The sequence below is a fragment of the Heterocephalus glaber genome, unplaced genomic scaffold, assembly GCF_053883595.1.
Source record: "Heterocephalus glaber isolate CG9 unplaced genomic scaffold, H.glaber_assembly_v1.0 deba00001600, whole genome shotgun sequence".
Taxonomy (NCBI): Eukaryota; Metazoa; Chordata; class Mammalia; order Rodentia; family Bathyergidae; genus Heterocephalus; species Heterocephalus glaber.
In genome coordinates, this window is record NW_028258372.1 from 22,600,122 (window position 1) to 22,613,683 (window position 13,562).

Consider the following 13,562-nt stretch of genomic DNA (forward strand, 5'->3'; position numbering starts at 1 on the left):
CCACTGAGCTAAATCCCTGCCCCTATTTTTCTTTTTTTAGTAATATCCATCTTAGTGAGTGTGAAGTGGTACCTCACTGTGGTTTGGGTTTGCATTCCCGTAATGATCAGTGATATTGAGCACCTTTTCGTGTGTTTGTTGGCCACTGGATATTTCTTTGGAGAAATGTCTATTTTAGTCCTTTTCATTTCACATTTTTAATTGGGTTATTTCCTTTTTGTTATTGATTTGTTAGTGTCCTATGTATATTTTGGATATTAATCCCTTATCAGACATGTGATTTGTAAGACATAGATTGTCTTTTTACTTACTTGATATTATCTTGTTAAAATTCTGATAAGATTCTATTTATTTTCCCTTGTTGCCCATATTTTGGGTGTCATTGCCAAGAAATCATTGGTAACTCTAATGTTATAAAAGTTTTCTGCCTAAATAATAAGTAAATAATCACATGCTTGTAATCCCAGAACTCTAGAGACTAGGGTAGGGGGACTAAGAATTTGGGACCAACCTGAGCTACATGGTGAGTTCAAGGCCAGCCTGAAATACATAGCAAGACTGTCTCAAAACACTAAATACATAAATAAATAAATTCTCATTATTAAGTTTAATTTATTTTATCTATAAATTTAATTATTTCTAGCACATAGAAACAATTTATGTTTGAGGAGACACAAATGCTAATTGCCCTAATGTCATCATTGTAGAGTGCATACGTGTAACAAATTTTTTATACTGTACCCCACCAATATGTACAAATATTATGTCAATAAAATTCTAATTATTTTAAAACATAAAAGAGCATTTTATTTGTTCCTATGTTAATATGCAATTACTTATTATTTTAAAAATATTAAATACTAAAATATTTTAAACTATGCTTTAAAGTTTTACATATTCTTTTTTTTTAAGAATGAAATTTTTTTATTCACCAATAACCTCAAAGCCCATTTCCGATGTTTCTTTCTCACATTACTTCATCTGGTTTATTAAAAAGCAAAGCCCTGTAAGTGGAAACCTACTCCTCAGACTCTGATCCATCTTCATCTTGACCAATCTGGAAGTACCGGAGTTCATAAGTCTCTTTGTCAGATGCAACCACACGAAGCCAATCATGAAGATTATTCTTTTTAAGGTATTTTTTGTAAGATATTTCAAATACCTTTTAGAGAACTGTTTCTCGCAAACAACTGTGATTTTATTCTTGAAGCGTTCAATGTGAACAGCATTCCCAAGATTTCCAGTTTTCCCATTGACTTTAACCTTCTCCCTCAAAAACTGCTAAAAATTTCCAGAATCAAAAATTCCACCTTCTACTGGGTGAGTAAGGTCCAAATTAAATTTCCAGGTTGACCTCTTAGGCTTCTTGTCTTTCTGCGGCGCCATGTTAGCAGCAGCAGGGTGAACAGAGAGAAATTTTACATATTCTATACAAATACTTCAAATGTCTGACAGAATAGATTTGTAAGTCAAAAAGGTACTAAATATTTAAATAACAAAAAAATCCAGATTATTGTAATAAATATAAAATATCTCCCCAAACTAATAAAATAGGAATTTTGTTTGGGGGTCTTGGCAGGTAGGGGGACTGAGACATCTTTCTATGTCTATATCCTCCTGCCTCAGCCTCCTGAGTGATGAAATTACAGACATGTATCACCATGCCTAGCTGAAATTCTGCAAATTTAAATTATAATATCTGTTTGTATAAGTTCTCATTGTTTCAGATCTCAGGGATTCTGAGCTTCCGAGCCCCTTCTTACAATAATGTGTCTCCTGGGGCCTGCTAATTTTCTTGCATACTAGTATATCAACTGCTCTCATACTCTTTTTTTTTTTTCCCCTGGCCCACTCTTTTTTTAAAAATAAGCAACCAGTTTTGCAATGATAATTGGCTATTGTAAATTGATATAAATCTCCTTTCTGCCTAACTGGATTCTGTATCGTTGTCTTTCTTTGTTCTTTTATTGACAAACCTTTTCAACTTAGCCATAACTGTTATTGACTGTCTTATTTTTAAAAATAGCTTTCCTTGCTTTCATGAGAGTGTGGTCTCCCAGATTTCCTCTCATCTGACATTTTCTGATCTTTTTGCTGATTCTTCCTCCCCACACTGCATAAAAGTGAACATTCCCTAATTGCAGTTCAGAGCCTTCTGGACTTCTCTATCTCTTCTCTCTGCTGGGATCTTTACGTATTTTGACTCTTAGTTTAGGACCATGACTGTACAACTCTTGTGAGTCAAGGTCTGTGTTTTCTATCTACTACCATGGCCAATATGTGCTGATTTCCTTGTCAATGGCTTTTCCACCTCTGGTGATCAGATCTTTTGGTCAGAAAGGACCATAAAGTAAGATGGTCCCAAGACCATCTAATACATATATCACTACTACCTTTGCTGCTTCTCTCACCTGAGGTAATTAATTCACCTCAAGCACAGGGATGAAACTGAGCATAGTATTCCTTCTCTTCTAGAAGGTCTAGTGGCCTTTACAGTGTAATATTTGAACCCTGACTTCATATTTAAGTAAGACCCATACAATATAATAATGATTAACTTCTTCAGCCTCACCACAGCCTCTCATCATTCATCATAGGCTACTTATAGTTCTCCAGCTATGCCATGCAGTTTGACTCTATCAGTTCACTTGGTTCCTTCTGGAATGTTTCATTCTGTTTATCAAAATCTTGCCTTTCCTTCAAGTTCTGAGGCTCAAATTCCCCTTGTTTGAAATTGGCTCCTCCTCTCAGCAACCATAGCATTTCACTTATATTATACAAGAAAACGGCTTCACTAGTAACCATGAATATGTTTATCTTCTTCTGAAAACTGTAAGCTCTTGAAGGATATTTATTAGGTAGTGTAATTTTTATGTTCATGAGAAACATTTGAGAATTCCTTACTCTCCTTTCTCTGTTTCAGAAATTTTGCTTGGCTCATTGGTGGCAAAGTGTTTTTTAAATAAAATTATAAATGAAACATTGAATTTCTCATTTGTACTAAGTAGTACAAAGGCTCAAGTTTGATTGTTTTTCAGCACTAAGATTGGACCCAAGGCCTTGCACATGCCAGCCAGCTACTCTAGGGCTGAGCTACACTCCAAGCCTTTTTAAATTTTATTTTGAGAAAGTGTCACTGGATAAGTAAGTGGTCTCCATCTCATCTAATATGCAGGTTTCATGAACAAAGAATTGACCAGGATACACAGAGCAAAGAAAAGCAGAGTTTTTTATTAAAAGGAAAGTTCACTTCACAGAGTGAGAGCAGGCCAATGAGAAAACCCAAGTGAGCTTGATACAGAGTGGGCTCATCTGTTTTAGGTTTGAGGTATTCATTTATTTGGACCTTTCCTGGGTCTTGGGGTCTGGGGTGGTACCTAATGGGACTTTCTCCAGTTAATTGTGTCTCCAACCTCATCTCAGGAGGGAGGGTTTTTGAACATATGTGGGCCTATTTGTAAGAGCATGATTGCCAAAGCCCACCACGAGGGTCAAAGCCATAATCTTGATGATATTATGACTCCAGGGTTACTCCTCCAGGCCCACGCCAGATATTAAGGAAGTATGATAGAGGCAGGAGCCTATCTCTCAGGCTCATGCCAGAACATCAAGGAAGTATGGTAAGGGCAGGATGTTCCTTTGATCTTCACAAACTGAAAGGGACCCTGTCTACTGTGAGCCTAAGACCAAGATGTTTTCCACACTATCTCTTCCCTCATTAGGGCCTCCCTAGGTTTCCCAGTCTGGCCTTGAACTGGCGATCTTCCTGCCTCAGTCACCCAAGTCCCAGGGATCACAGGCACGCACCACCCTGGCTCCAGCAAGTTTGAATTTGTATTTGAGATACAGATTCTGATGAGGATAGTGGTTATGGTGCAGGTTAATCTGGATCACCAATTTAACTGGATTAAGCGAATCCTAGAGTGGTGACTGGATTATGAGGGTACTAACATCCTCATGGGCTATTAAAAAGTACAGCCTAAGTTGGAGGAAGTGGGTCACGTGGGCATGACCCTGGGGACTACATCTCATCGCTGGCCCATTCCTCTCTGGCTCTGCCCCTGCTATCTGCTTCCCAGATGCCATGAGTTATGGTTTGGATCTGAATGTCTCCTGAGAGCCTCATGTGCTCAAAGGCAGAGCTTTCCAAAGGTGATTGAATTATGAGAAATCTACAGCTGGCTTAGTGTGGAAGGTGAGGCATAGTTAGAGGTGGGTGGCTGGGGGTGTGATCTGGAGGGCCACATCTCCCCCCAGCTCCTGTCTTCTCTGTCTGCTTCCTGCCTGCCATGGTGTGGGTAGCTTTCCTCCTCTAGACCCTTCCACCATGCCTTCCTGCTGTGGGGCTAGCCATCTACGGGCTAAGAACATGACCAAAATCAACTTCTCCTTTAAGTTATAGATGTTGAGTGTTGTGTCCTGGTAATGAGAGATGCAGCTGGCAGAACCGACTCTTACACCAGTGCTCTCTTATCAACTAGGCAGTCCACACTGAGCTCCACAAATCAAGTCATGAAAAATATTGCTTAAAATTACATAATAATATTAAAAGTTTACAATCTTGTGGGTCTCCATTACTAGATGTCCAGGGGCCTAGGGCAGCAGGTTGCCACACTTGCTCTAATGTATAAAACAAACAGCACGCAAGATCAAACAGGCAATGAAGAGTGGTGGCACATCCCTGTAATCTCAGCACTCTGGGAGTTCAAGGCCAGCCCAGGCAATTGAGTGACCCAGTAAGATCTTGTTTACAATTTTTTTAAAAAAAACAGTAAAAAGGAGAGTGGGCATATAGCTCAGTGCAAAGGCCCTGGATTCAATCCCAGCTTTCCTTGCACCCCATCCCATGCACGCACATGCACACACACATAGCCAGACAGCTGGCTGAAAACTGAAAGCTATATCTAGGCATATCATGCTCAAATTGCAGAAAATCAAAGATACAAAAACAATCTTGAAAAAAGCCAAAGGAATAAAACACCTTACCTGTAAAGGAACAAAGATAAGTAAATCTAACTTCCCAGAAATCATGCAGACAGGAACGGAGTAGATTGAAATACTTGGGGGGCAGGGGAGGACAACAACTGAGAAGTACTTACCTTGTGAAATCATCTTTCAAAAGTGAAGGAAAAGTGAAGACTTTTTCAGACAAACAGAAAATGAGAGAATTCATGACCTGCCTTCCAAGAAATGTTAAAAGAAGTTCTTCATAAATCTCAGTACTCTGAGAGGCTGAGGCAGGAGGATTGCGAGTATGAGCCCAGCCTAGGCAATTTAGTGAGGCCCTTCCTTAAAGAAAAAAATGTCTACATGGCCTGGGGATGTAGTTCAATATGAAAACCCTGGGTTCAATGCCCAGAACTACTAGAAAAAGAAGAAAGGAGTAGGAGGAAGGGGAAGTAGGGGAAATAGTGGGGGAGGGGAGCAGGAGCGATAACAAGGACGGGGGAGGGGGAGAGGGAGGAGAAGAAAAAAGGAAAGAAGGAGAAGCAGGGGAAGAAAAAGGAGGAGAATAAAAAGGGTTGGTTTCTTTGCAGTACTGGGGATTGAATTCAAGGCCTTCAAACTGAGCTACATCCCCAGCCCTTTATTAATTCATACTTTTGAGATAGGGTCTTGCTAGGTCACTAAGTTGCCCAGGCTGGGCTTGAACTTATTGTCTGCCTTACTCCCAGGGTTCTGGGATTACAGGTACAGGTACACACCACCCAGCTAAATAGGTCTTCATAGAGAAGGAAAATACATAGGTCAGAAACTCAGAACTATATAAAGGACAGAAGTGCATCAAAGAAGGAATACATGAAGGTAAAATTAAAACTTATTTTTCTTAATATTTTATTCATTGACATACTTATTTTTTGCAGTACCAGGGCCCCATATATGCTAGTCGAGCACTCTACCACTGAACTATACCTGATCTACAATTTTAAGTGATCTAGTAGATAACAGTTTGTTCAAAATAATAATAGCAACAATCTATTAGTGTGTGTGTGTGTGTATATATATATATATATATATATATATATATATATATATAAAATGAATGACAGCAATGATGTAAGGAATGGGAGGAAAGAATCAGGATTTTTTTTATTATAAAGTCCTTGCACTATACCTGAAATGATATAGTAGTATTTGAAAGTACACCTAAGTAAGTTGTAAATATATATTGCAATCTCTAGAGCAACTACTAAAAACTAAAATGAAGTATAAGTAATATGCTAATGAAGACAGAAAATGAAACATATAAGCTTATCAGTTAAAACCACAAAAGGTAGAAAGAGAATTGAAGACAAAAATAGATAAAACAAAGAGGATTTTAAACCAACTATATCAATGATCATTTTGAACACCAATGGTCTAAATGAATTAATTTAAAAAATTGTTAGACTGGATCAAATATAAGAGCTAACTATATGTTGTCTCTACAAAAATGACTTTAGCCAGGCATAGTTGTGCACATCTGTAATCCCAGCATTCAGGAGGCTGAAGCAGGAGGATCACCGTGAGTTTGAGGCCGGCCTGGGCTACATAGTGAGTTCAAGACCAACCTGTACTGCATATATAGCAAGACCCTGTCTCAAACAAACAAACAAACAAACAAAAAACCCCACCACTTTAAATACAAAGAAAAATATAGATTAAAAATAAATGGGGACCAGGGATTTAGCTCAGGGGTTCCACCGCCTGCCTGGCAAGTGTAAAGTCCCGAGTTCGATCCCTGGTACAAAAAAAAAAAGTGGGTGGAGAGAGCTAGTCTTTTCTAACACTAGTCAAAAGAAAGCAGGAGTAGCTATGAAAATTTCAGAGTAAAGTGGGGAAATTCATCAAACATAAGTAGGGACATTACATAATAACAAAAGGGTCAATTCTCTAAGAAGGTATAATTTAGGGCTGGGGATTTAGCTCAGTGGTTCCACCGCCTGCCTTGCAAGCACAAGTTCCAGAGTTCAATCCCTGATACCAAAAAAAAAAAAACAGGAATCTAAGACGGTATAACCATTAACAATACATATGCCTGAGTCCCAAGATGGCGGCCACCATGAAGAAGGCGACGGAGAAACTTGGACACAGCGATTGCTAGTGCTGTAGTGACTCAGCTGATGAGAAGCTCAGCTGGGGATCAAACTCAGAGCATCTTTTTAATATGTATTTTTAGGTGATACATGAAATTGCTGTCTTTCAACCCCAGGAGAAATGAAAGTCCATTGTCTTACATCACTGGTCACAAGTGCCCAGGCTGCAGAAGATGTCAGTGTTACTTTCGAAGATCAACAAAAGATAAATAAATTTGCGCGGAATACGGGTAGAATCACAGAGCTAAAGGAAGAAATAGAATTAAAAAAGAAACAACTCCAGAACTTAGAAGATGCTTGTGACGACATCATGCTCGCAGATGATGACAGCTTAATGATACCTTACCAGATTGGTGACGTCTTCATTAGCCATTCTCAAGAAACACAAGACATGTTAGAAGAAGCAAAGAAAAATTTGCAAGAAGAAATTGATACCTTAGAATCCAGAGTAGAATCAATTCAGCGGGTGTTAGCAGATTTGAAAGTTCAGTTGTATGTAAAATTCAGCAGCAACATAAACCTTGAAGCTGATGAAAGTTAAACATTTTTTAAATGTTTAAATTTTTAAATTTGTTTAATAAACTTGAATATTGTTTAAAATGATAATTTCCCTTCAAATGACATGGAAAGGAAAACTTTCTTTTTTTAAAGTTTTAAAGTTTTCATTTATTTAGTGGAGACTTGCCTATTTTCAAGTCTTGCTTATTTATTTTATAGTTTTAAAAGAAGACAGTATTCATCGATGTATTTTGCATAATGATTATATCAATTCTAGGGACTTTATGTCATGTTATTAAAATCAGTTAAACAATCAGAAAACAAAACAAAACATATATATGCCTAACAGCAGAACATTATATGGCAAAAATTGATAGAGCTACAAAGGGAAATAGATGAAACCACTATCATAGTTGGAGATGGCAGTACCCTTCTATTAGACATGGACAGATTACCAGGCAGAAAATCAGTAAGGACATAGTTAAACTCAGCAACATTATCAATCAACTAGATACACTTGACATTTATTGGCTGGCTCATCCAATTATAATAGAACACACATTCTTCTCAAGCTGGCATGAAAAATTTACCAAGTTAGACCATATTCTGGTTCATAAAACACATTTTAACAAATTTAAATTATTAGAAAGCATGCAGTGTCTCCTTTCATGCCACAGCAGAATTAAATGAAATCAAATGAAAGATAGATGGAAATCTCAAAATACACACAATCTAAATAATACATGTGAAAAGAAAATTTCAAAAGATCTTTTTTTACAATACTTAGGATTGAACCCAAGACCTGGCACATGTTGGAAAAGCATTCCATTATTAAGATACAGCCTAGGGCTGGGGGTTTAGCTCAGTGGTTCTGCTTCCTGCCCTGCAAACGCAGGGACCCAAGTACCAAAAAAAAAAAAAAAGATACAGCCTCAGTCAACCCTTTTTAAATTTTATTTTGTGACAAGGTCTCACTAAGTTGCTCAGGTTGGTCTTGAACTTGCAATCCTCCTGCCTCAGCATCCTGAGTGGCTGGGGTTGTAGGCATATGCCACCACAACTGTCTTTAAAAGAAATTTTAAAGTATTTTGAACTAAGAAAAAAAAAAGAAAATGGGGGTGTGTCAGTGAAAGTAGTGCTTAAAGCAAAATTTATAGTTTCAAATACATAGGAAAGAAGATCTAAAATCAATAATATAAGCTGGGGAGCTGGGGATTTAGCTCAGTGTTTTCGCTGCCAGCTGCGCAAGCGCAAGGACCCTAGTTCGATCCCCAGTACTAAAAAAAAACCAAACAAACAATAATATAAGCTGGGGCTGGGGATTTAGCTCAGTGGTGCCATCGCCTGCCTCACAAGCACAAGGTCCCGAGTTCGATCCCCAGTACCCCCCACAAAAATAATAATAAAAACTTACTCTTTAGAAAAATAGAAAAGAATGAGGAAATTAAGTCCAAAGTAAACCGAAGAAAAGAAATGTTAAAATTAGAGCAAAATTCAGCAAAACTGAAAACAGAAAATCAATAGAGAAAATCAACAACACTAGATGTTTCTTTGAATACACACAAAAAATTTTAAAATAAAAATTCTAGCCAGATTAAGGTTAAAAGAGGCACAAAAATTAGTAATTTCAGAAATTACTACAGATTCCATAAATATCACAAAGATAATAAAAGCTGAATGTGGTGGCACATGCCTGTAATCCCAGCACTCTGGAGGATGAGGCAGGAGGACTGCAAGTTTGAGTCCAGCCTGGGCAACTTAGCAACTAGTAAGAACCTGTCTCAAAATTGTAAAAGGGCGGCACTTGGGGTGTAGCTCAGTATGAAGGCCCTGGGTTCAATCCTCAACACCACAGAAAAAGAGGATAATAAAGAAATATTATGAATAACTGTACGCCAACAATCTTGAAAATCTAGATGAAATATGTAACTTCCTTAAAAGATACTTTTTGCAAAAATGCACAAAGGAAGTTACAATCTTAATAAAGCTATTTATAGTAAAGAATTTGAATTAATAATTAATAACCTTGCAAAATAGAAGGCACCAGGCCCAGGTGGGCTTACCACTGGATTCTACCAAGTATTTAAAGAAGAAATTCTCAATGTAAAATAGGAAGAAAAGGTCCAAAGGGGTAGGGGTAGTGGGAGGGGCAGGGGAAAGCAAAGAAGGGAAAGGAAAAATGATGAGAAATGGAAAAAATGGAAATAAAGTCTTTGTAAATAGGGAAGGGTGGAGGGGGTGAAGGGAGGGCTAGGAATGGGAAAAAAAATGAGAACCAATATGCATTATGTAAAGGCACAATTCCCAATGAGAAATGTAATTGTGTTGTATACCTACAATGTACCAATAAAAGAATTTAATAAAAAAAAGAAGAAGAAATTCTCTTCATTCTCTTCTAAAAGATAAAAATAGAGGGAATATTTCTTAATTCATTCTGTGAGACTAGTATTATCCTAATACCAAAACTAGCCAAGGAAATGACAAGAAAAGATAGTTACAGACCATTATGTCCCATGATGCAAAGATCCTCAAGAAAATATTAGCAAATCACATCTACAATATATTAAAATAATTATAAAAAACAATTATACATGATGATCAAGCTTTATCCTCAGTATATAAGAATGGATCAACATTTAAAATTAGTTAATGTAATCTATAGCATCAAGAAGCTAAAGAAGAAAATTTACATAATTCTATCAATAGATGCAGAAAAACCATTTAACAAAATACAATATGCTTTCATAATAAATGAAAAAACCTCTCCACAAAAGAAATGAGAGGAGAACTTCTTCAACTTGACAAAGCATGTCTACAAAAACCTACAGCCAATGTACTCATGGTGAGAAGCTAGAAACTTTCCCCCTAGGATCAGAAACAAGGCAAAGATATCCCTTTCTCATTGCTCTTTTTAATCATTGTATTAGAAGTCTTAACTAATGCAACAGGACATGAAAAGAAAGGGAGTACTAATTGGGAAGGAAAAAAATAAATGTCTTTGTTTTCAGGGAACTGATAGGTCTCCCACCACCTCAGCAGCTATTAAGTATAGTAGCTGCCCTCTTCCTATGGTGCCTTGCCACCTCCCCTGTGTGACATCATGCCAAGATGGTTGCTCCCACCAAAGAACAAACCCTTCTTCCCAGCATGCCCCTGTTCCCACCTAGACAGTAACCTAATACTCGCTCACCTCCTACCACCTAGTGACATCACCGGCTCCTCCATTCCCTAGTCACTACCTCATTCAACCCCACTTCAGCCCCTACAAGCCCCACCCCAGTCTCTATAAAAGACTCTCCCTGCCCCAGCCATATTGCTTTTGTCTCTCCTTTGTTCAGAGACAGCCCGGCAGATCTATTCCCCTAATAAAGGCTTGTTGTGGCCTGGTCTGGTCTTGGTCTTCGGCCCTTTTACCTGACAGGAACATGTTTGTCTATGCAGAAAATCTGAAAGAATCAACAAAAAAATTCCTGAAACTAATAAGTGATCATAGAAAGGTCTCAGGATACAAGGCTAATATACAAAAGTCAATTGGTTTCTTTTATACCAGCAATGAAAAGAAGAGTTGAAAATAAAATACAACTTGGACTTATACTTAAATGCTTAGTATAAATCTAACAAAGTATCTACAAGATCTATCTGAGGAAAACTACTAAATTCTGATGAAAGAAATAAAAAAAGAACTAAATAAAAGGATGTTCCTTGTTTGCAGGTAGGAAGACTCAATATTGTCAAGATGTCAGTTCTTGCTAAAAATTGACATATAGATATAATGCAATCCTGATGAAAATCTTGCCAGGTCATTTGAAAAATCTTATTGAAAATCTTGCCAGCTATTGAAAAACTGGTCCTAAGTGTATATAAAGAGGCAAAAGGTCCAGATCAACAAAGGACAAGAGCAAAGTTTGAACACTGACATTACCCAACTTCAATACTTAATTATTAAGTTATTAATAATACTTGTTAAGCTATAATAATCAAGACAGTATAGTATTAAAAAATAGACAGACCTGTAACAGAATAGGGAGCCAAAAATTGATCTACATGAATATGTCAACTAATCTTTGTCAAGAGAGCAAAGGCAATACAATGGAACAAAGACAGTCTGTTCAACAAACGCTATTGAAAAAAATGGACATCCACATGCACAAATGAAGTTAGACATAGATCTTACACCCTTCAGGAAAAATAACTCAAAATGGGTCACAAATCTAAATGTAAAACACAAAACTAAAGAACTCCTAGAAGATGAAATAGGAAAAAACCTAATTGACAGTGGGTATGATGATGACTTTTTAGATACACAAAAAAGATGTGATCTATGAAAGAAAAAAATAAGCTGAAATTCATTAAAATTTAAAACTTATGTTCTGTGAAAGATACTTTCAAGAGAATGAGAAGACAAGCCAGAGTCTGGGAGAAAATATTTTCAAGATACATATCTGATAAAGTATTACCTCTAAAGTTATAAAGAACTATTAAAACTCAACAATAAGAAGTCAAACAACCTTTTTAAAAATACACAAAAGATCTAACAGACTGTTCTCCAAAGAAGGAAATAAGCACAGAATAGTCAAAACATCAAAGACTAACACCACCAAATATGGGTGAACGTACAAAGCTACAGTAACTCTCATCTGTGCAAAATGGTACAGCCATTTTGGAAGACAGTTGGCAATTTCTCACAAAACTAAACATTTTGTTTTGTTTTGTGTTTTGGAACAGAGTCTTCCTATGTAATCTAGGCTGCCCTCAAACTTGCTGTGTATCTCAGACTGGCCCTGAACTTAAATCTTCCTGCCTTAAAAACTAAACATAGTTTTAACATGCCCCAGTAATTTCTCTTCTTGATATTTACACAAATGAATTAAAAACTTATGTCCACATAAAAACACAAATATGTTTAGCAACTTTCTTAACAATTACCAAAACTTGAAAAGAATCAAGAAGTCCTTCAGCACATGGATGGATAAATAAACTGTGGTACATCCAGATAGTGGAATATTTAACACTTTAAAAAAGAAGAGCTCTCATGCCATAAAAAGACATGGTGAAATTTTAAATGTATAGAACTGAAGGAAGAAGTTAATCTGAAAAGGCTACATACTGTATGATTCCAATAATATAATATTCTAGGAAAGACAGAACTTTGGAGACAGTGAAAGAACCAGTGTTTTCTAAGAATTGGGGAAGGAGGTTCATAGACAGACCATGGAGGAATTTTGGGGCAATGAAACTACTTTGATACCATAATGGTACATACCTGCCACTACACATTTGTCAAATCTCATGGAATACACGCATCAAGAGTGAATCCTGGGCCAGGGATTTAGCTCAGTGGCACTGCGCCTGCCTCACAAGTGCAAGGTCCCGAGTTCAATCCCTGGTACCAAAACAAAAAAAAACAAAAAAAAACAAAGAGTGAATCCTATCGCTTCTTGGCCTTTTGGCTAAGCTCAAGTGAAGAGTGAATCCTACTGTAAACTATGGACTTTGGGTGGTGGCATGTCAAGTAGATTGAACAGTTTTAACAAATGCATTGCTCTGGTACCTGATGTTGAAAGTAGGGGAAGTCAAGCATTTGTGAAGCAAGGAGTATATTGAAAATCTATTCTATTCTGCCCAGTTTTGCTCTGAGCCTCAAATTGCTCTTTAAAAAAACCAATAAAGTCTGTTTTAAAATACAAACCAAAGGGCCAGGGATCTAGCTCAGTGGTTCTGCTGCCTACCCTGCAAAGCAAAAGGACCAGAGTTTGATCCCTGGTACCAAAAATAATAATAATAATAAAAATAAATAATAAAATACAAACCATAAATTGGGAGAAAAAAATTTTTTTGTAGTTCTTGGAATTGAACCTAGAGCCATGTGCATGGTGACCAAGTCCATTACCACTAAGTTACATCTCAGCCTTTTTACAAATTTTATTTTGAGACAATGTCTTGCTAAATCACCTAGGGTGGCCTCAAACTTCTGATCCTCAGCCTCCT

The 13,562-nt window shown here is 37.1% G+C and overlaps 1 protein-coding gene and 1 pseudogene across 1 annotated transcript; one reads left to right on the top strand and one right to left on the bottom strand.

Annotated features, from left to right (window-relative positions):
• Positions 1 to 1,018: 1,018 nt before the first annotated feature.
• On the bottom strand, positions 1,019 to 1,395 carry LOC101709103 (ribosomal protein eL22-like pseudogene; annotated as a pseudogene).
• Positions 1,396 to 7,030: 5,635 nt separating this feature from the next.
• Positions 7,031 to 7,617, top strand: LOC101708738 (prefoldin subunit 4-like). Its single transcript, XM_004862791.1, has 2 exons — positions 7,031 to 7,053; positions 7,239 to 7,617. Exons 1-2 carry the CDS (start codon positions 7,031 to 7,033, stop codon positions 7,615 to 7,617), a joined length of 402 nt encoding a protein of 133 aa, XP_004862848.1.
• Positions 7,618 to 13,562: the final 5,945 nt, after the last annotated feature.

What these genes read in the sequence shown, in the direction of transcription:
- LOC101708738 (XM_004862791.1), top strand. Translation starts at nt 7,031, where the DNA reads ATGGCGGCCACCATGAAGAAGGC. An exon ending in GCGGCCACCATGAAGAAGGC is followed by an intron (nt 7,054 to 7,238) that starts GACGGAGAAACT and finishes CACAAGTGCCCA; the next exon opens with GGCTGCAGAAGATGTCAGTG.